The sequence below is a fragment of the Rhipicephalus microplus genome, chromosome 2, assembly GCF_043290135.1.
Source record: "Rhipicephalus microplus isolate Deutch F79 chromosome 2, USDA_Rmic, whole genome shotgun sequence".
Taxonomy (NCBI): domain Eukaryota; kingdom Metazoa; phylum Arthropoda; class Arachnida; order Ixodida; family Ixodidae; genus Rhipicephalus; species Rhipicephalus microplus.
Genome location: NC_134701.1, coordinates 155386828 through 155411034, shown reverse-complemented (window position 1 = coordinate 155411034; position 24207 = coordinate 155386828). Strand labels below are relative to the sequence as shown.

Sequence of the window (24207 nt, the reverse complement as noted above, 5' to 3'; positions counted from 1 at the left end):
ATCTCGCAGGCGTCTTCACACGCACACAAAAAAAGAGAAAACATTTATTTACATATGCCGTCTTCGCAAATTCGCACGAATACTGATAAATATACACCCAAAGACGTATTTGAGCAAAAAATGATGGGGGTTCTTGCTATATAGGATACAGCACTCGATCGCGTTCAGTGAATTTATATAGGAAGCATATATCATAAAATTAAAATGCAATTTTGTTCAGTCCACGTTTTCCATTCTTTTTTGTAATGCATGAGCCCACAAAAAGTATTTTTGTGTGCTCAAACACGCGGTTTAAAAGGAAAACATTTTCCTGCACTGTCTCACCAAGCAATTACACAAAAAGTTTCCGATCTTATTGTGACTTGTTGCTGAAAGTTGACTGGGGTGTGATAACTAAAATGGTGATAATTAAAAAAAAGGTCTCCTCGGCGTGGCTTAGCATTTCGTTCACTTCCTCGGGTAGCCACGCTTCAGCATCTCTTCAAAGTATCCGGCCTTGCTGTGGAAGAATTTTTCTTGTTTGTGGAAATCAAAGTCTTCTTGCGTCCCACCGAATTCCTTAGGTATTAGTTCTGGAGGCACAATGTCACGAAGTTCCGAGATACCACCTGCAAGGAACTGTAACTGAAAAAAAGAAAGAGAATAAGGTGGATAGTCTTTATCGTTTTGTTAATCATCATCTGACTAATTCATGTTTATATTGCTGGACTAACAAATTCACAAGCTATGTTTTGCAATACACAATATATAGGATGCAGCACTAGTGCTTAGTGCATCATATACGAAGCATACACTATACAAAGAAGAGCAAGATTTCCGTCACTGTTTTCCCCATGTTTTTGCAAGAAATTAAAACATTACAAAGTCGTGCCCCCTGTAATCTCTAATGATCGCCATGTTTAACCTGCAGGATTCGTCTTATTGTCTGCAAAAGTCTTAACGGCAAGGCTCTCGCGTTATCGATTTTGTTTTCCCTTCCTCAAGGGTAAAAAGATAAATCAGAGGTACATTGAATCCTAGTTGCACCTTTTCCTGCCTATTCACTCCAACTCACTCAACATTGCAAGTACAGCCGTAGACGTAGTAACAAAGCTGACGTAGACGTGATGCATGCACCTTCTGCTGGTGTTTTTCATTGCGATTATATGAACCGCTTGTTACTGGGTAGCACACAAATTGAAAACACAAAAGAAGGGATCAGGACAAGCGCTGCTGCAACTGAAAGTTTATTTGAGAGAATGCATGTTTACACAGAAAACCATGCACCGCGCAAGATTACACCCGATCAATGAAACTGATTTCTTGCTCAGATAATGCAACTGATGACTGGCTTACACAATCGCCAGCACCCTTCACCCTGTGGTATATGCCTCAGCTATCTCACGCGTGCATTATGACGGGGATCGGTGATCGAAGTCTGCGCAAAGGAAGGCAAGGAACGACAATCATGGCAACGACTGATGAGGTGAGACTAAACTCCTTGGTTCAAAGAATTGCCATGCTCTCGCAGTCAAATACTGACACATCTGGCACTCTGTTTGATGTAGACACTGCCGCACGTGCGAGGTACAGACTTCTAGATGAGTCAATATCAGGCTGCGACACCGAACAAGTGCCACAAGGTCACTTGTTCAGCGTAGGTGCTGCGCTGTGTCACCTGTAGGCAGCTTGTTTTCCCTTCTTCAAGAACCACACTTTCATTGTTCGACGCGGCATTGTTGCAAGCCTCTGCAAGCGAGTTAAGACGCTGAGCCGTGCCACTGCGTCAGGAGGTCGAAAATAGTGCCCTTTTTATCTCTTCCTCTTTCATTAACCTCTTGTTCTCTCTCAAGCGTTTGACTTAGCGAGATAACTCGGCCACGTGGTTTACATGATCCGCCCAGGACTGGCGCTTGCATTCCTGTTCGCGATTTAGGCCGGCTCGAAAGGCTGCCGCATTCTCCGTATGCAGTTGCTGCCGGAACTCGGCTTGCCAGGGCTGTTTTAGGGGCGAAGCTTTTTACAGCGGCACCCGTTCGTCCCTCGTAACCGTTGTAAGTGTAACAAGTATAACATTTTGACATACAAGGTGGTGCCGGTGAGAGATTTCTTCTGCGCGTTGTTGAAAAATAAAAAATAGTGCTGAATGTACATGCCAATGGCTGCTAATGGGGAATGAAAGACAGGAGCATTCGGCTTTTAGTTAACGCGCACGCTGCGATCCCCATTAGCAGCCACTGGCATGTACATTGAGTATTATCAGACAGGAAAAGGTTGCTACGTTATACTCGCTGGGCGTAACCTCCTTGGTTTTAGAAAGGTTTAGCGAGCGTTGGGCCGCAGTGCCATGAATACAGTGAACTAGTATATACCATGAACTCGAGGTGGTTAAAGGTGGGAAGTGGACCCGATGCGCAAGCCATAAAAAAGTGTGCATGTGTGGTATCTCTCGTTTAGTCCTTGGAATGTCCGCTGGATGGCGGTGCTTCTATATGGGGCATATATGATGAAAAGATGCGAGATGGTGGTACTTGGGGTGTTGAATAGATGGACGAACGGACACATAGACAGATGCATGGATGAACGCATGAACGGACGCAGGGGCGGATGCATGGACGAACGCAGGGATGGACGTACGAATAGACCCACGCACGGACGGGCGGATGGACGCATGGACGGTCACGCAGACCGACGCATGGATGGATGGAAGCAAGAACGAATGAAAGGACGAATGCTTCGCCCCACTCTCCATCATGCACTCCGTGGATATGCTGCCAATTTTTTGCGCCAGGACGGCACCATTGGCCCGGCGAATGTGATTTGTTTCACGTTTCCACTCTCGGCGTTCTTCTAGAGTTGTCCATCACGTAACCACGTGGAAGGCTTCAGGATTGATTGATTGATTGATATGTGAGGTTTAACGTCCCAAAACCACTATATGATTATGAGAGACGCCGTAAAGGAGGGCTCCGGAAATTTAGACCACCTGGGGTTCTTTAACATGCACCCAAATCTGAGCACACGGGCCTACAACATTTCCGCCTCCATCGGAAATGCAGCCGCCGCAGCCGGGATTCGAACCCGCGCCCTGCGGGTCAGCAGCCGAGTACCTTAGCCACTAGACCACCGCGGCGGGGGAAGGCTTCAGGAGAAAGGGATGCGTGCGTGCTCTGTGCCATGGCTGCGACGACATGAACGACGTCACTCGCAACTTAGCCAATGGCACGAGCGCTTGGGTACGAAGCTGGGAATGACGTAACTGATAGAATAACCAATAAAGACCACTCGTGAGCTCCCGGAGAGTTCTAAGTTTCTCTTAGCCATATACAGCTTTCGCTGTAATAGTAAAAATTTCCGGGATCGAGTGAGCCAGGCTGTTTGCGTGGCAAGATGATCCACCACACAGCCATACGCATGCTCAGATAAATGCTGAAAAGAAGTTTCTTTGCTTAGAAATGCAGATAAAATAACTGGGTTTTACAAACAAGAGTGTGAATCAATCAATCAATCTATCTATCAATCCATCAATCACTTATTTTCACACCGAAAGAGAGGAGACAGAAATAAAAGCTAATACAGCTTCACAGGGGACCTGCCCTTGTCCAGCTGCTCTGTTTACAGGCTCCATAATACATTTAACATCGCAGTAATAATGCGGGGTACCGGCGTAGATAGCTACCTGACGTCAGAAGTGTTTTTTTCATAACGACCCTGTGAATGAAATGCAGCCACCCTTCACAAAAGGCTATCGCGTTACTGCGCGTATTCCCTTAAGACCACGTAATCGGTGCATAGCAAGTTTGAGAACATTTCACGGGCATAACTGCTCCTGCATCCGTTACGCAGAATGCCGGCATACGCGAAAACTTTTCTGATGCAAGCCACTTTACACGTCATCGTATACATTGTAGTAATCAGCAATATAAACTTCTTGAGTAACATCGTACAATAAAGAAATATGCAAGAACTGATTGAAGGAGGCACTAGAAACAGGATATCGCTATCGCCTTCAACTCTTGAAGGCGACGGGTAAAGATACCTCAATTTTTATGCTTGTGAATTGCTTGATTTCGATGCTCAATGTAGCTTTTCACAGTTCCTGGCCGCACTTTTCATACATTTGGGATGCATACAATCGTTTCACGGCCTATCCTACGCAATGCGTTGTCCGCCCAGATCGATTCTTAAAATCTTGACATTACCTATGTCTGAACTCCCCTACTGTCTTCCCCTTCTCATAATATTTTCTTTGCCACACATCACGATATATAACTCAATTTCAGCCAATGAAGAAAGTCCATTCGTGCACTTGTTTGCTGCTACGCGGAATACTGAATTTTGGTTGTACTCTAGCTACCACGTTGCATTACCCAAACCTTTAAAAGAAAAAAAAAAGATATCATGAACTATCTCGCGAATGTCTGCGAGTTGTGTCTTACCCTTTTCAACATTTTCGCAGAGAGGAATGGTTTGACGAGTGCGTGTACAATCCTGAAGACAGCTGGAGTGTTGAGGTAGTAGATTCCCTTCAAACGAATTGGCAGTGAGTCCTATAGAAGGATGACAGGGAAACTTTTGAAGGCAAGATAATTCGCAAACGTCAATCGTATATATTTGATAATTTCCCGGTAATAACACTGAACCCTAAATGTAAATAAAAAAACACTAATGAGAGTAAACAGTAAGTATGTAGATCTAGCGGCGTGACGGCCGTATGCTCTCACATTTTGTGAGTGTGCGCTCTGAACAAAAAAAAAAAAATGTCTACGACAAACCGAAATTCCTGGACTTTTTGGTATATGTATGCGGGGTTATTTCTAGCCACCTGGTCACATTAGCCAACAAGGAGGCTGCAGAGAAGCCAATAATATATTTTAAAATTGATGACTCTTAATAAAGAAGAACAAACAAACTGCACCTCGTTCAAGAGCCGGTATTGGACACACTTCTTTTCCGGCATCTTTTCTGTTTCTGTGATAACTTTTATATAATCATTCATGTGGCGTTTTTTTACCTCACACCCATACCTATAGACCTTCTCATTCACATCGTTCAATAAAAACAGGAAAATATAAACCAACAGCCCCTGTCAACTAAGCCGATGTCTAAATTGATTGATTGATATGTGGGGTTTAACGTCCCAAAACCACCATATGATTATGAGAGACGCCGTAGTGGAGGGCTCCGGAAATTTCGACCACCTGGGGTTCTTTAACGTGCACCCAAATCTGAGTACACGGGCCTACAACATTTCCGCCTCCATCGGAAATGCAGCCGCCGCAGCCGGGATTCGAACCCGCGACGTGCGGGTCCCCCGATGTCTAAATCAAAGGCATAAGTATGGATACAGGCATTCAGTGCAGCAATCCTAAGTGAGTCTCAATTTAAGTGTACAATTTCCCTTCGAATATATGGCGCCCTGCTTGATGAGGAAGCTGCAGAAGTGACCCTCGGTAGTTATCACCCATAACTAAGCATTCGTGTTATCTGGGCTGGCTTGTCCGTATCTCACCCACTGTGAGCAATTTCAGCACTAAAGCTGTTCAGCCTATCAGTAAGTTGTGCGCCCACATCAACACTTATCGGGTGGTTATGCATGCGCCGCAGGTGTTGGGAAAGCCCGACTACTGAGTACAGCAGGGGCGAGCGTGATTTGGAAATTCTGTTCGGCGATGAGGAACACGCGAAGTATGTGAAAGAGACCGAGAGATAGAGAGAGACAGACAGAGAGCAAGTGATAAAAAGAAAAAAAGCATAAGGATAGACAAAAATACATAGAATAGATACATGAAAAATAAAAGACGGAGCAAGCGACACATTGCGAGAGAAAATGAATAAAGTATAAAGCAATTAATTGACACAGATACAAACTGATACATAAAATATATAGATAAATTACACCATTTCCCCCTAAAGGGTACAATGTAGGAACGCGAAACAGCACTGTTGTTCACTTGTGTTTCCAGTTGTAGTTTTTATTAGTATGTTTCCGTGTATGTTTAATTTGTTTGTGGAGTTTTGTATATGCTGTATATCGCTTATGTTGCCCCCCCTCCTCCTATTTGTGTATATTACCGTGTGTGTGCCGCAAAGTGAACGCTCAGCGCTGCTAGGAGAGTGCTGCGGAGCGAGTGAGCGCAGAACTATATACGAGCTCACAGCTGTGGCGGAGAGATAAATGGGAGAGGAGCAACGAAGCGCTGGCAGCACTATGCCACCTCCACCACCCCACCTCCTTCTACCTCTGCGACCGACCGCTCCCCCACTGCGCATGCGCACATCCCCCTTCTCCTCGCGTTTGCGCGAAGAGAGGTCCCTCTTACCTTCTCACGCTCACGCGAGAAGACGGGAAGAGGTGGCACATGCGCAGTAAGGGAGGTCACACCGCACACCGGATTAGACTTCCCTATAAGTGGCTTTTGATCTAATAAACAGAGAGAAAGAGAAAGAAGATGGAAAAAGAAACGCTGCAAGCCGCCCAGCTCTGCTATTCCTTTAGGCTTAGCATCACTAGTGCGAAGCACAACTAATTTTGTCTAGCAGCCGACGTGAGTACTTGCCTGTCCAATGGAGATGACCCGTCGCGCAAAGCGCAGGGTCATCAGCATCATGTGGTGAGTGCCGAAGCCCTTGAGGTCTATGACGCCGATAAGACCACGTATCTGCGTCTCCTCTTCACGTAGGTTAGATTCCGTGGCCACTAATGCGCACCTGATGAGGTCGTCAATTGAGCAGATGGTGCTGTTCCAGGCACCTTTATGAGATACGTGAGTAAACATTACCTTTGAGGTACGTCTAAGACAAAAAAACAAAGAAAACCTTTATTGTACCTAGGGTGTTTAGCGCGTACAGATGAACGATTTGTACATCCAAACATGGAATGTCGTGCAACCGCTATCGAAGGAACCAATATTTACGATATCTCGGAGCCTTACTTCATTTTGGCTGTAGTGGTTAGGATATCGGCTACTAATCAAAGGTTAAGGCTTGATTCCGATTACGGCGATCGCATTTCAACGGACGTGAAATGCTAGAGTCTGGTTTACTGTGCGATGTCAGAGCACACTAAAGGGACCCTACACACCTTTTGAGCATGGTCAGAAAACGCTGCCAATCACAAGTCGGAGCTACCGAGAACAAGCCGCGTGCCAAATGTTATAGCACAGCACGAGGCCCGGAATTAACAAATAAATTCTGAAAGCCAGCTAAACATCGCTTTCTCTTCTCTCGACAAATGACGCTACGGGCTCAACATCAATACGACCCGGGCCTAGTAACTTGGCTGATTTGAGCATGGCGCGCTGCGTTGTTATTAGGGCCGCCGCTGAAGGCCGCGACTTGTCCACACGCGCGCGCGCAATCCCACTGAAAAGGCGCGCATTTCAAGAAGAAAACATAACGTGATTGATCCTTACGCGTCATAGGCATCGGTATCACACGAAAGTAATACGTGTCCTTACAAAAGTAGTTCAATATTTACTCTACATTAATATAAGGAACTTATAAGAGTAGACCACAGACATTTACTACCTCAACAGCCCCTCACTACTTCAAAAATTAGTAAGTATAACTGCGTTTATTTAAGAGTGTAGCTCTAATGAGACACAATGTGTATAGACCTTGAAAAACCAAACCAAACATGCATTTTGCCATTGATAACTATATAGGTTTACAGGAGTTAAATCACATACAATCTTTAACTTTTCGGCTGCCTTATCACGGTGACACAAAGTGTTCTTGCACATAATTGCGAGAAGTTTCAATTTCAGACGCATCTCCGACGCGTCAGCGCCACGGTACTTTTTTTCCTTTAACCCTACGTGAAGCACTACTTGCTTAAAACACGCAATTGGTGGAAACCTGCAGAAAAACATTTACGATCACTTAAAAAGATTAGCTGTGACTGTGACCCAGCACAGTCACAGCCATTGCTGTGACTTGATGCGTGTTCAGCGCAGGATTGGCAATTTTTGTATTATGGGCAATTTAAGCACATGAAAAAAGTAGTACGCATTTGCACCACTGTTTTACAAAGGATTTAAAGAGTACTTACCGAACTGAAGGTAGCCCACTGCTTGTCCTTGCGAATTCCTGGCAAACATGATGAGCTTGTGCTCGTGGAAGAACGCCTCGTACGGAATGCTCGAAGGTGTTAGGTTGTCGAAGTACTCTGGCACGTCCCTGCGGGCCCGGAGGTATTTTCTGATTGTCTTATATGCATCTTGCACTCTGTACTTCTTGGAACGAAGAAACATGACTAGGACGTCATCCGGAGGAACCACGAGCTCCTTTTCTCCTGTTTGGGTAGGAAGCCCAGCATGAGACAAGTAATAGGAGAAGGTAGATTATTAAACAAAATTACCTGGCCTGCGAGGAAGGCACAGCACAGTCATAGCGAAAGCTAAGCCAAATTTCTAGAGCCCATTTTAAACACAAAATATGACTTATATCGTAGCAGGGTACTTTGCAAGTGTACTTGGAAAAGTAGCGCCAAGAGAGTTTACAAAGAGCTCTAGAAATGCCGCTCTTCTAGTGTTCACTGTGACGGTGCTGCACTTTTTGACAATGCTGAGCGCATTTTTTTTTCTTTCGTACATCCGTTGATTTTTTTCTATATGTTTTTGTAGCTCTTTTTTGTATATTTCTTTCTACTCATTTCTTTTTGTCACTATCTATTCGTTCTGTTTCTGGCTCTTTTTATGTTAATTTATTTTTTCTTCACCTCGCTGTCTTTGTGTCTCTTCGTTCCTGTTTTTCTTTCTCCATCTGTCCTGCTGGTTTTTCTCAGCTTTTTTTTTTTTGTGTGTGTCAGTTTCCCCAGTGCAGTGCAGTGCTTTTTTTAAATATGTTTTTGATTTCTGTGTTTTCCATCCCTTTTTTATTTCTTTGTTAATCTCTCTGCTTATTTCTCCTCACTTTTCTTTCTGTCTTTCTACATTGAAGCTTCCCCTGTCTGTCTTTTTCTGCCTTTATTCCCTTTATTCATATCTATTTTTCCCTGATTTCTTTATCATTCTTTCTCTCTATTTTCACGACTTCGTTCTAGTTTGACACTCGCACTTGCAATATGGAATCGCCTGTTGAGTTCTGTGGCCAGCGTAGCTTTGGCGGATCGGTCCACCGTCCACGATATCCTGATGCTGTGTAGCTTTCGCCGGGTGATGCCCAGCCTTCGGACTCCTTCGACCGTGTCCACCATCTTTCCTATCTTTTCTCTCCTGTTTCTCTCGCTCCTGTGCGACGAGTGCTCCGTCTTCTGTATCTTTCTAATTTTACTATTTTTTTATCCACGCCTCTTCCCCCCTTCTCCCAAGGAGCTTAGCCGTGTCGTCCACAAGGAAAACAAAAATTAGATCCCTTTTTCGGTTATTTCAAGAACCACCACCCACTAGCAATACACTGCAGTGTCGCTGGCACGATTCCTATGACGCATACGCGCTTAAGGAGTTTTTTCCCCAGGAGACTTTCGCCGTCGTTGTCGCCACCTCTGAGAGGCATCCCTCAAAAGCTCAGAGCTGAAAGACCAGTTCTGGGCCATGTAGCAGGCCGACGATGACAAGCCGCCACCTAAAGCCACCAAAACCTAATTTCCGGCCCAATTTATTCAATAAAGTATTTTCTCTCTCTCTCAAGATACCATGGGAGGAGCCCACTACAAGCTAGTCACGTCTCTCGGGACTATATTAGAGAGTTTTAGAATACCGTTCGCAAAGCTTGCGGGCGTTGCGCACGTGGCGTTTGCTTTCGTCACTTAACGAGAGTCCGCAAGAAGTTAGCGTTTAACGCATGCGCAATGATGCGAAACGCCAGCGCGTAGCTCTGCCTGCGCTACTCTGAAACTCTTCAATAAGGTATGGCGGACTTATTGACCGCACAAACTACGGCGACCAACAACAGCTTCGCTGGTAAGACGGCTGACTGAGATGAAAGCTCTTGCGTCAATTCAAGCTGAACCAAACTAACAGATGTATCGTGTTTCAAAAATGAAAACTGATTCATTAATATCAAGGCGGCTGGATGCAAACGGCTTTCAATACAACGGCTGTGTTATTACAACGTCTTAGCAACAGTCACGAATTATCCCGCAAGTGCGACACGAAAAAAAGAAAGCACTCCTCATCATGACAATCGGAACAGAAATTTTTAGCGGAAAGTGGCATTGCATGTTAAAAGCATGACTTCATCTGTTTAGATACATTATACGTGTCAGAGAACATGCGAATTGCCAACGTTTAGAGGCTACAGGAGCTGATACGCTCATTTATTAACAAAGAATGTCAAACGTTGCTAACGCAAAACCGCCATCTTGTGATCCTGAAATTTGAACCGCGACTTAAATAACAGAACTAGTCCGCAAAATATCATGACACGTAAGTAAACAAACATGGCGTTACATTGCGACAACACCTGCGTCACACAAGTTAGTATTTCGCAGAAAAGGGCTCGTATACCGACGAGTGGCCTAGCCAGGGGTTTGGGGGTTGCGAGAAAGGGCGCCGGTTCAAAGGTCTCCGTAAATGCGTGTTTATATATACGCGCATGACCGCATACCATATGGCTACTCTGTTACTCGTCTGACGAACAAAACGGATACAGTTTTCACAAATACACTCGGTACACCTGTCTTATTCAATGCCACTACGGTAATCATGCCACATTTATACCAGCTTCCTGGTTACTGTACTGTCAATTACATCAGTTACCTTGCCTTCCTGGCGCGGATTCGCAAAGCATGGCTTGTTTACTGCTAGATGAGGAAAAGAGAACGTTCCATCTAGACGGCCTTTACCTTCAAGGAGCTCCCGTAATTCCGCCAAAGACTTTCGTTTCACTTCCGGAGTTTCTCCAAGTTCTCGTCGGGCCACGCTTTGCAAGTCCTCCTTCATGTTTTGACCACCTATGCCGTAACCGCAGGATGGTTATTGGTGCTGAAAAAAAAAAAAAATCACCAGCGCTTTAGTGGTAAATGTAATGGGTAAGCTAAGCATCACAGTCGGAAACATGTAATTGTTCTTAATTAGATTGAGAGTCAATCAGCCGATCGTGGTGGGATAGTGTCAGGCGATTAAGTAGACCTCATGACTGCCAGAGACTCGAACGGAAGAACAAATAGGAAAACAAGCACAGGCTAAAGCGCGTACTAGCAAGTAACAACCGGTTTATTTTCCTGCTAGACAACCCTGCAAGCCACGCAGAAAAGAAAAAAAAAAAGAGAGAGAAGATCAGCGAAAAGGGCGCAAGGTACTTATCCGATTACAACGGAGGAAGGAAAAGCAATGTTGCTATGATTACTACGGAGTGATACTCACAGCAACGGTGACGCGAACACTAACTGTCACGAGGAAATAAAAGCAATGGTTAAAGCCCCGCTTGCTGCTTGAGCAAGCACATCGTGGTAATGAACGTATGTGAGTTACAGAATGGGTCACATACTTTTAGTACCAGTAATGATTAAAGATGATACTGATTTTACCCAGAGAAAGCGAAACTACTGACGGCAAGACGTATCATCATGATGATGCTCGGTTAGCTATTACGTGATGCGTAAAATGGCAGCTCATATAAAACTGCATATGATACAATCAAACACGCACATCCGCGAAGCCTCCTATCAAAGTATGCGCTTTGCTGAAATCACGTTACACATCTGCGATAGCAAAACGAAAACGCCTGTAATAAAAAAAAGATATACGTATCAGTTCACATTACATATGGCGTCGTGTATACTATCACGCGTCGTGCCTGTGTTCACGTCCTGTGCGATTCTCCTTTTTCATATATGTCCGTCGTGTCCTGCAAACGAAGCGAATTTTTGCTTTCAAGTGGCGAAACCAATTGGTGAAATTACCAGCTATCAATAGAACAAAAGAACGAACACGTTATCTACCAAAAGTTGTAACATTGCACTTATGGGATATGTTATCGCCAATGCGGCGTAACCGCAGGTTCAAGGCGATTTTCACGTGAGTTGGGTCGTTTCGATATCTCCAAACCCTCGAGAGGGTGGCGGAAGATAAGCATTATTGTTCTAGCACTGCTGAGAATGCATGATCTTGCAAGCCTGCAGCGACAAGCTTGTGCATTAAAAATGCAGTGGGAACCCAGTGTTGGCGTGTTTTCTCACCGAATAATGATTTGATTGATTGATATGTTTGGTTTAACGTCCCAAAACCACCATATATTTATGAGAGACACCGTACTCGAGGGCTTCGGAAATTTCGACCACCTGGGGTTCTCTAACATGCACCCAAATCTGAGCACACGGGCCTACTGCACTTTAGCCTCCATCGAAAATGCAGCCGCCGCAGCCGGTATTCGATCCCGCGACCAGCGGGTCATCCGTCGAGTGACCCCCTCGGCGGGGCACTCACCGAATCATGTTTCAGGGATTTGCGCTCGTTCTTTTTTCTGTCACAGCGAGTGTCATAGCTAGCGGTATACAGAAACGAATGCTTAAAAAACTCCCACGCATTTTCCCGAGGGTGAACATGGTTAAGTGCGAATGCACGGGGTGGTGCTGCGAGGGAAAGTAAAGTTAAAATCCGTTGGAATTCGCCAGTGAGTTAACGTGAACTCCCCCGTGTGATCACATTGTGATTCCCAGGAACCATTACACCCTCTCGGGCAATATTGGTGAGTTTACGCGTACGTTTGAGAGTAAATTCGCACTATAATGATGTTTATGTCCGCGGCCCGCTTCACCCACTTGCGCTCGGCATCACGGGCCCTTCGCCGCGCTGCCTTGTCTTCAACCGGCGCGACATCTTCAACGACGCGTGCAATGCTCACATTCGACTGCGTTGTAATCGTTGTTGGAGGTATCGCAGTCGAGGTTGATGCCTGCGATGGATCCATGCTTATGACGACTTGCTGATCTCGCAGAAGGGTTGACAGGCGGGCTAGTTGGTACAACTTCATAATGAAATAATTGGAAGCACAAACCAACGGGACACAAGAGTCTCTTATCTTGTGTCCCGTTGGTTTGCGCTTCCAATTATTCGATTATGAATTTGCGATCTCGAGCAAGTCGTGGCAGCGCGGGCGCGCGCAGCCACGAAATGTAGGGCGTAGCGCGCGCAATCACGTGGTGTGTGACGTCGCTGCGCCGTTGCTACAGACGCTCCTCTCCGCTCCTCGAACCGTTGCTAGGGGAGAGGAGGAGGCGCACCGCGGACGGCCGATTCAGGGTCGCTTATAAAGTGCGTTCGCACTTAAAAATTACACCATCTACCGCTAAAAGAAACCATGTGTAGTTGCGAAGAAGCGGGCGCTAACGCTTGCACTGGCGGTAACGTTGACGCTGGCACTCATTGGCGGAGTTGCGTTTCGTTGCGCGGGAGAGAAACCTTGGGAGGCGCAAAGCATGCAGTGATGAATCGGTGTTTCCTAATGAGAGATAGAAGACTCCAGTTGGACACAGAGACCCGCAGTCCGCGTCTTAATAAACACGCAGGTTGAGAGTTTTTATTCTTCAGCAACGCACAGTAACCCCCCCCCCCCCCCACACACACACACTTATATGGGGTTTCCAGTTACTCGTGATCAGCGCGAACAGTCAGTTCTTTAGGGGCAAAGCTCCTTAAGCCGTGGGTCGTGCGTCCGCCATGTATGTAGCAGTAGTAGTAGTAGTAGTAGTAGTAGTAGGTAGTAGTAGTAGTAGCTAACCGCCTCTCGCTCAGTTCTTGGAATGTCGGCTGAAGGGCAGTACTTGTATATGATGAATACAAGGTTAAAAGGTGCGAGATGGCAGTACTTGGAGTGTTCACTAGATTAACGGATGGACAGACAGACGAACAGCCGGACGGATGGATGGACGGACGGACAGATAGACAGCTGCATGGACGGACGGACGCAAGGACGGGTAGATGGACAGAAACAAGAACGAACGGACGGACGGACGGAAAACGCTGACGGACTGGCGGACGCTTCACCCCACTCATCATCATTCACTTCGTGGATATGCTGTGATTTTTAGATGCGGAGCATCTTATACTCGCGCCTTGTAGTGCGCCGTCCGCACCGCTTCTCGAACATTCGACAGCTGACGCGCGCGCATGCGCCGTCGCGCCGTCGCCCACTCTTCCACCATCTGTGCATCCCTTCCTCCTCTACACACCGCGCGCGCTTCACTCCTCCACCATCTGTGCACCCTTCCTCCTCTACACACCGCGTTCGACATCTACAATTCTCCTGATTCTCCAGTGGACGCGCATGTGGCGTCGCGCTTCGAGAACATTCAACAGCTGACAGTGCATGCGCCGTCGTGCTGTAGTTGGGATACTCAAGGTCGGCGCTCGCTCGCTCAGTTGCCGCTCGTCGGTTGGTTTGTACGGCGCGTCGACGTCCAAGGTCGCAGTGAAATGAATTCCAACGAATCCACAAACACAATGATCGACGTCCCTTCGACCAGCGCCGCCCTTTCGCATACGTGTGTACGTGTTCACTCATTTAACACCCCCTCCTACAACCACGTTAACCAATTTAGCCATTGACCCAAGTAAGTCGCAATTTAACACCCCATTTCACAACCACGTTAACCAATTTAGCCATCGACCCAAGTAAGTCGCACTTTAACACCCCGTTAACCAATTATATGGTCCGCATCCTCCTCAGTGTTCCCCCGAGGGAAGCTGCGGGCAATTTTTTTCAACCAAGATACTCTCTATAGCAGACGTTGCGTGTGTCGGCGTCAGAAGACAAGAGAGAGGGGGACGCACATGCTCAATCAGTGCGAAACCGCTGCGGGGAGGAATGCCGATTAGCGGAGAGAGCGGGGGAGCGAGCGTAGGTGAGCAGACGCTTGCGGCGTCGGCGTTGCGAAGCGAGAGAGGAGGAGTGGAGCGCACACCAGATCGAGCTCGACATTAAGCTGCATCGCTTCTAATCGTATCTCGGGTTTTCTCTCCAGAACCGCGATATGATAATGAGAGACGTCGTACAGGAGGGCTGAAGAAATTTCGATCATCTGGTGTTCTTTAACATGAACCGACATCGCGTAGTATACACGGGGCTCTGCCACATCGCCTCCATCGAAATGCGACCGCCGTGGCCGTGAACGACTCCGCGACCTTCGGGCTAGCAGCCGAGCATCCTAACCGCTACATCGCAGCGACGGACCAGAAACGGATGGCATAAGGGAGGAAGAAGTTACGTCAGCGCACGTCATGCCCCTGAATGCAGGTGACGGAATGCGATCGATGCACCTCGTTGTGATTTCTAACCACGTGAGAGTGGCTACCATGCAATGTTTAGTGGCACAAATACCAGGCAACAGTGTAAAGACCCCTAAAATGTTCAAGAAACATGGGGCTGAGAGGCCACTGTATACATTAAAACAGAAATAAGAACACGCAAGAGCTCGGCGCTCGGGCGAGAGAGAAGTATGAACGTGAGCTGGACCACCTTCAACAATCAGCACAGAAACATATACGAGACCAGAAAGGGAACAGAGACAAGGACTTGTTTCTGTTCCTTAAGGCGCAGCCGGAATTTTTAGGGGCGAAGCTTCTTATACCGTGTATAGTGCGTCCGCGATGTATGTGGAAGTAGTAGTAGTAGTAGTAGTAGTAGTAGTAGTAGTAGTAGTAGTAGTAGCAGAAGTAGTAGTCCTAGTAAAAGTAGGTAGCCACCTCTCGTTCAGTCCTTGGATTGTCTGTCCGCTTGATGGCGGTACTTGGAGTGCTCACTAGATAGACGGACGGACGGGCACACGGACGGATGGACGGACAGGCAAACAAGCATACGAACGTAAGCGCGGACGGGAAGGCAGACAGACGCGCGCACGAACGGACGGACGCACGGTTGGATAGAAGGACGCAGGGACGGACGTATGGATGGACGCACAGACGGATGTACGAATGGATGCACGGACAGACGCACAAACAGACGAACGCAGGGACGGACGAGCAGACGCACGGACGAACGCACGGACAGACGGAAGCAGGAACGAACTTACGGACGCTTCGCCCCACCAATCATCATTCCCTTCATAGATAAGCTGTGATTTTTTGGAAGGGGTTGGGGGGAGTTCAACCATACTTTATGTATGCTCGTTCGTGTGTTTGTATATGTGCGTGTGTATATGGCCAAGCGAAATTCAAAAACTTCGGGGGGGGGGGGGTGACCTATCTAACCTCCTCTTTGTCTACGCCCATGTCTATTCCCTTTCTTGCCCCTGTTTCCGCGCTGATTGTTAAAGATGGGCAGCCAGCCTACGTGAAATCGGCCTCCGTACCAGTTTTTTAAAGATGGATTACCGACTAGCCCAATCAAACTTTGTTTCAGTGAGATGGACATTTCGTTTCGATGTCAACATTTTGTCGTGTGATCCAAGTGGCACGCATGTGTAGCAAAATATACGGGACTGCTCATGCACAATGGCGGCCGTTGGCTGATTTTTGCACATACTGATGACGCTAAAGCAAAATCTTATTGCAACTCGTCTATTAGAGCGCGGTGCCAGTACGTGATGGCAGCCCCTGGCAAGAGTTGCATCTTTTTGGAACGGCGCTGTTGATTAATGTTGGCTATCAGCAGCAGCATACTATCTGCTGGTGGACGCCAGACAGCAGGCTCCGGTAGCTCCGACAAAAGAGAGAAGAAAAATCTGAATGAAACGCGGGCGCCTGAGAAAATGACAAACTCACGCTCCGCTTCTCTACTCACCTTTGCAAGCACGACTTCAAAATTTGACTGAAATGTTCATACAGCGTTGTTGGGATGTGTTTCTTCACCAAGCGCGAGTGGGGGTTCGTGCCCCCTATAAGGAAGGACGACGAATTTAATTCACAATAGGCGTAGTGTCTATATTAGGAGGAAAAAAAATCACTCATGATGGCAACGGACAGTACCGAGCCCGACTCTACTGCACAAATGAATGGCAGGCGCACCGTTTATTGCTGGAGGCGTCGCTTTTGTTACCTTTTTTTTTTCTCTATAGGTTAGAGCCCACTGCAGTAGCCCCGCCGCAGTGGTCTAGTGGCTAAGGTACTCGGCTGCTGACCCGCAGGTCGCGGGTTTGAATCCCGGTTGCGGCTGCTGCATTTCCGATGGAGGCGGAAATTTTGTAGGCCCGTGTGCTCAGATTTGGGTGCACGTTAAAGAACCCCAGGTGGTCTAAATTTCCGGAGCCCTCCACTACGGCGTCTCTCGTAATCATATGGTGGTTTTGGGACGTTAAACCCCACATGTCAATTGAAACACTTCAGTAATATTAGGAGACAACTTTGTGTTCCCGTATAACTTTCGAACTTATTTTCTTCTTATTTGATTTTTATGTTCAGGATAGCGCGCATACGCCAGACGGTCAAAGGAGCTCGCGGTGACGCGAGGGCCAATCCGCTCCAAGCCATAACGTTATCCAGATACCTGGCGATACATTCTAAAAACCTCTGGTTCTCTTAGATGCGGCCTGGTCCGACTTGATCCTGCGTTTCTAAATGCTTGTGCATTTCAATACGGAATCTACGAGAAAATTTCTGTCACGCAAGGAAATGGCCACTATCAAGGCGTGCGCACGAGGGGATGAAGGGCGCCGCCCAAGCTACTTGAGAGAAGGTTAAGCGCTTTCATGAATCTTGTCCCTCTTCCAATAAAAGCAAAGCGCGCACACGCTTATGACTATAACGAAACAAATTAAAATATATTTACACTCCAGCGTTTTGTAGAACCATGCGGATCTAGGCAAGTTGGTGATTTTACATTTTCTTAAAGGGGGGGCCTGCAACACCTTTTGAGTATGGTCAGAAAACACTGCGGATTGGTAGTAGAGGCTCCCGACAAGACGCGAGCCAAATAATGTAGCACAGCACGTGACCTGGAATTCACAAAACATTATCACAATGAGCTGAAAATTGCTTTTTCTTCTCTCGACAAATCACTGCATATACCAAAAAAATCCCACGTAACAAGATCATGTATCAGCCATTGGCTAATTTGAACATGCGCGCTTGTAGCTTTCAGAGATTGCCGCGGGAGGCCACTACTTTACCACGTGTGCACGCGCGATCACACTGAGAAAGCCGTGCATTCGAAAAAAAAAAAACGAAAAAAAAAAACCCAAGTGCTCAAGGTAACGAGGCCTGCGTGACATTTTTTTTTTGTTTGTGGCCCTGCCATCCCTATCTGCTTAACTTCCAACGCTTTCGTCTGGACGAGACGAGAGAATGCGATTGCAGCATGCGAGAAACCTTTGTAACTCCCCTCCCACTGGACGGATTCTTAAAATATTTGCGGCGTTGAATTCGTGAGGCAATAAGCTCTTCCAGCAAATTCATGTCATGGTTACTTGAAAAAGTGTTTCAGGGCCCCTTTAACGAACAGCGCGGAAGTGAAACGAAAGCAAAAGGAGGCATTATCGCTAATTTTCCTTTCACTTCTGCACTGTTCCTTCACAAGCCTGTGTTCGGGTATGAAACCATGTCCCCACGCTGACACTGAATTCATGGACTATCTTACTAGTAATCACGCGCACATTCTAGGAACTTTGAATACTACTACTACTACTACTACTACTACTACTACTACTACTACTACTACTACTACTACTACTACTACTACTACTACTAACAACAACAACAATAATAATAATAATAATAATAATAATATGAATATTGTCGCACGTTTTGTTGGCGTAAAACGTCCGTCAAAATAGATGCTCTGAAATTTCGCATGCCTTGCTTTAATTTTGAAAACATGAATAGTAACTTATTTAGCCTAGTTTTATTTATGAAAGGTGATCACCTAATTGGGATAATTTACGTCTTAATGCTATTTTTTTTCCGTTGGCAATTAGAACCAATAAAACAATAGCCTAAAACTGGTATTTCGTATAACAAACAAGGAAATAGCGCCCATGATCTAAACTTCTGGCGTGTCTGCGTGTAAGTGCGAATGCGTTTTCATCCCATGGCCGGAATCGGAATAGGAACAAAATATTATTTAGCGGGAATGTCATGTGAATCAAGTAACATGAAAGTATGCAGAACAAATAATCAAGAACTCCCCAGCTCTCGGGCCATTTCATCACAGGTAAATAATACGAAGATAGGCTTCCATGAATTTCCGGAACGTGTTTGCATCATCGTTGCAATTACAGTATATCCACAGTGTTCATATGATGTCACTTCCGCCGTTGTCGCCCTCTGCCATCATGCACGGGTACCTTGCTGGGTACCTACAGCAGTTCGCGTGCTGCCGCGGCGTTGGTTGAAGGCTCGTCATCTATTGCTGCGCGCGATGTTGAAAGAGAAGCCGTGGGGTTTTTTCATTGTCGTACTTCAACGAGCTAATCGGATTAGGAAGGCCCAGCTTGTTCACTCGATACAAGACCAGAAAATCAACATGTGTGACACGTATACCAGACACCGCATACACCGGCAGCCCGCCACGACATACGAGGGCCCATTATCTCGCTTTCACCAGAAATTGCGTGGCCCGAGAACAAGTAGAAGCCCGCAGCCTCTCTAGCCGCTATTTTAAGAGCGTATCAGCGAAGCGCAGCAGCTCCCATCGAAAACAAGTCATGTGTAGAGCGAGGCAAGTTTACAAGAGATTTAATATAGTTATTATAGTAATATATTGCTGCGGCCCACTCCACCAAACTATCGGTGCGGCTCCCCAAGTGTTTTCAACAGTGCTGATGTTGAGCCTCCTTGATTGGAATTTGTGGAAAGAGCCGTGGAAAATATTAGGCGAGGTAGAGACTTCCCGAGGTTTGTGCCGCGGCAATGCCGGTCACTTTCTTTTTTTTTTTTTGCGCATGTTTTCACGCATTTTTTTTACCTTGTACTTTACTTATGTTGTTGTGCGCTAATGTGCAGTGGAGTCCCTGGAAATAATGGAGACCGCTTTAGGGAATCAATGAACTAATTAAAAAAACTGACTCCCCCCCCCCCCCCCCGCAACTCGAACCGGTCAGCTATATACTTCAAACCGCGAGTCAATGAATATTGATTGCTTCACATACATTGTCACAGTTGGTTTCAATGCAATACCTGGATTCCCGTAATCGTCATAACGATTTTTTACCGCCTCCCTGACACACTGATTGTGCACGCAGTGGTCACGGACAATTTTGCATGTGCAGTATCACTGTAAGCTATTTCTCTTTGCAGGTACGTGCATGTATATGGCACTTATCCGTAATGAAGTTACATCTGAAGACGCAAATATCACCAACGTTCTTCAAGTCGTTTTTGTTAATCTGCGCCAGCCAAACACTCCGGTGCTTTTCTGAAAATCGCAATGTGCGTTCCAATTTTAGGTGATAGGTAATAACGTGTGGCAAAAAGAGCACCCCGACGCTCTGCTCCCTCTTCGTGGACAGCTAAATCAACTTGCCTCACGAGCAGCAGATGATTGCTCAAACTTTCATCGTGAGGCGAAGCTGAACGGGCGCAAACACGAGGAATCAACACGGCAGCTGTTGGGGACGGAGTGAGTAGGTACCCGGGAATGTCGGTGGCGCGTTTCGAAAGTGACGAAGGGGCGCTGCATGACGCACGTGCACACTGTGTATAGCGATATATACAGTATCCGGTTCTGCCAAAAAAAGAGAAGAAAAAAAGAAGGTATTCTTTTTTGATCTACGCCCTTTTAGCCCAACTTCACGATATCCCGATGTCACTGAAAAAATTGAGTTTTTTTATATATTTGAACGTTCAGTCCTGCCATTACAGTGTGCCACCTTATTTTACAAACACACAACTTGTCAGAACCGTGACCAATGAATGCGCGAGAAAGGCGATAGAGCACTCGAGCGCACAATAGCAACCTAAAAAATATAATATGCCATGTAACACGCCGCACTATGCAATGTCGAGAATAGCTACTTACATAGCTACGCTAGATGCATCAGCTGTAGAAAACCGCCATGATGATGACGCCCTGCGGTGAACACGATGGTCTCGCACTATGTAAACTTTGCGGCCGTAAGACTGCGTAAGACGCATAAAATGAAGCCTCATTTGAATACTCACCCTAGACTTTCGGTACAGCTAGAGGCACCTACCGGTGAAACGTACACATGTGCAGTACTGGCTGCAAAAATCTCGAACAGAGGGCGCTAAATAAGCAACATTTTGGCGGGGAAATAAAACTTTTCTGTTTGCCGAGCTTCCCGCGCTCCTCAGACGAGGACTACAACAACTACTACTACTACTACTACTACTACTACTACTACTACTACTGGTACTACTGCTACTACTACCACTACCATTATTAGTGCTACTAGTACTACTACTGCTGCTACTACTGCTACTACTGCTACTACTACTACCACTACTACTGAAACTACTACTACTACTACTAACACCACTACTACTACTACAACACCACTACTGCTACCACTGCTGCTACTACCACTACTACTACTACTGATACTACTACTACTACTACTACTAATACTAATATTAATATTAATAATGAAAATAATAATTCCAGTCGTAGTAATCACAGTCGTAGAAAATGCAATAGTAATATTGGCCGCTCTTTTCCTCAGTGCAATGTCGTTTAGTCTGTCAACTGTAAGAATACGTTTGCAAATAAAAGAATTTGAACATTTTAGTAATGCGTGTACAGATATGTGCAGGTAAAAAGTTAGGTCTCTACCATTTCCAGACGCCGAACCTGAGTCGGAAATCAAAATGTAAGTTTCCTTCGGCGTTATTACCGCCGGAAGACGAAAGGAATCAAGCAAATAAAAACAAACAAACCATGTAACCGTATAAAACCATGAAAATGTTCTAAGGAAGTATACTTTAGTAAACCTTGAAGTGAAATTTCCCTGGCACTTGTTCATAGGAGCCTAAAAGCTATGCATTCGCGTATTATTTCATTGGAAGGACCCCAGAGCAAACGTTACACTATCAGTGCATCTATATGTAATCTGAACATAGTAGTTTATCACAGGCTCCAGCGAAAAATGGCGAGGTACATACCATCTTTTTCTTCGACAACCGTCGCTTCAAGGTAGTTAGACCGTAAGCCACCGGGGCGCGGGGTACGGATAGCGGAGCTCGGGAAGGAGGTTCAGACACTCAGGCCCTTGTCTTGCACAAAGCGTCTTTTTCCTCTTCACGTGCCTCTAGAGAGAGTTGCTCGTCACGTGTTTGTAAACAGCGGCACGGATGCCGAGAGGAGAAACGAGTTCCCGCTGTTAGGACCAGCGATTTCTCAACCGTTCGCGTCACGGCGCCCTCCATGTCCTGAATCACACAGTGGTGCGCGATGATCAATCAATCAATCAATCAATCAATCAATCAATCAATCAATCAATCAATCAGTCAGTCAGTTTATTATCATGTCATAAAAGGATGTCACAGGGACTAAAATATACAGAAGAGGGTCCCAAAGTACAAGACTGCAATGGGACCCTCGGTGATCATTACAAATAATAAAAGCACAAGCAGCTGTTAGAATCGTAACAATGCACTGTTCTATCTCGCATCTGAAACCCGCACTAACCCCAAGACAACACACTGAAACAGTGACACTAGGCGCCGGTATCAACGAAAGAGCACGTGAGCCGACAAGGTCACAACACTCTCCCATTTGTTAATAAATGATAAACTGCCAACTATGCTTTCCACATGCAAGGACGTTCACAGTACGCCGTTGGCAATGGACCATCTACTGTGCGGCCTCAATTTCCCAACACTGTTCTACAATGTTGTTCTAGGGATCAATACGGCTATGCCGTTGATTCATCGTGGCTACCAGTAATGTAGATATGGACTTTATTAACTGCGATTTGATCTATTGCATTACATGATGCAACTTACGTAGCTCGAAAACAAACTGCGAGTCGGAAGGAGAGTGACGAAAAACAAGCGCTGGTTTTTGCGTTTCATCTCTGTCTCGCCCTTGGTGTTCTCAATGTGAAATCAATTCACATTGGGTACTTAGGTTTCAGTTTCTCACCAGATTTTTTGAATATTAGAAAACATGCAGGACGCAAGATATAAAACGAATTGACAGTGACATCACCTTAAGAAAGCGCTGAAAAAATCTATGGTGTTTTCGCGGGACCTTGGTGGTATACTAATGGGACATCACAAATGTCATCAATCGTATCGCGTGAAGTGCGTTTTGCACTCCATACTAAAACTGCTATTACACTCTTCGCTCAGTGATACTATTCTTGCTATAACACTGGCTGTATAACACTGGCTGTATAGCTATGACACTGGCTGTATAGTCTCTTCTAGCTCTAAATATAATAACCTTAGCTAGACTTTTAGACGTTGTGAATAACCATGAGAAAGTGGTAGCTCTATTTCATCAGATTGTGAGGATGCTTGCACGTGCGTCCTTCAGAGACGAAAGCACAAGAGTGAGGAGCTCGAAGGTTGTTTTTTTTCGGCGCACTATCCGCCTACGGCAGCTGCATGGGCTTTTGGTTTTCCTGTGGCCTTCAAATATCGCGGAAATGAATACCCTTGAGACTGAAATCGGCGGGATGAACGTCGCCACTTACGTGAGGGTGGGTTCGACGCTTAAAGATGTACTTCACCGTAGTGATACAAGAAGGCTGGCCGCTTTTGTTAGAACAAGAAGAGAACCAACAAGGAAGCATAGCGCTATCAACAACAACAACAAAACTGTTGCATGTAATTTTTATGCGTTGATCAATGACTTATAGGTAAATTACTCAGGAACCGTAATTTTCGTTTTTAATCTGTCACTGGACCAGACGAGTGAGCACTTATCGAACTTCTTCCTGACTGCAAAAAAAAGTGTTAATTACATTAGGCCCCAGTAGCAGACATTAAAAGACAAAACAGGCCGGCATTATATTTCTGTTAGGAAGAGGTTTCAGCCAGCGTCTGTAACCTTTATTGGTGGATGGGTATTTAAAACGACAAATCATCTATTCCTGATCAGTGATTACTTTTTGTATCCAAAGTCTCAGATGATTTCGAGGAACATGCCCTTGCTGCACACGAAATTCCCTTGACGATCGTAGTCGAAATGCTCCCACATGACGCCAAATTTTAATGGCACGAGGTCTCGAGGCATGTGTTACCAAAACTGTGAGGCTTCGTGGCCAATGAAGCGCACCTGAGGGGGAGAAAACAAAACGAAAATTGGACATGTATATGCGTGCTTCGCTGCGAAGGACGTCAAAAAACGATAGTCTGTCTGTCTGTCTGTCTGTCTGTCTGTCTGTCTGTCTGTCTGTCTGTCTGTCTGTCTGTCTGTCTGTCTGTCTGTCTGGATGGATGGATG

The 24207-nt window shown here is 45.9% G+C and overlaps 1 protein-coding gene across 2 annotated transcripts; it reads right to left on the bottom strand.

Annotated features, from left to right (window-relative positions):
* Window positions 1-28: 28 nt before the first annotated feature.
* Window positions 29-22068, bottom strand: LOC119170666 (alpha-tocopherol transfer protein-like). 2 transcript variants are annotated; one of them, XM_037421895.2, is made up of 7 exons: window positions 21918-22052; window positions 20815-20915; window positions 10769-10907; window positions 8033-8275; window positions 6540-6733; window positions 4419-4529; window positions 29-624 (listed from the first exon to the last, which is right to left on the bottom strand). In XM_037421895.2, exons 3-7 carry the CDS (start codon window positions 10863-10865, stop codon window positions 448-450), a joined length of 822 nt encoding a protein of 273 aa, XP_037277792.2. In that variant the 5' UTR covers window positions 10866-10907; window positions 20815-20915; window positions 21918-22052; the 3' UTR covers window positions 29-447. The 2 variants fall into 2 exon arrangements, with proteins under 2 accessions (XP_037277792.2, XP_037277791.2); XM_037421894.2 differs by lacking the exon at window positions 20815-20915 and having other exon boundaries at window positions 21918-22068.
* Window positions 22069-24207: the final 2139 nt, after the last annotated feature.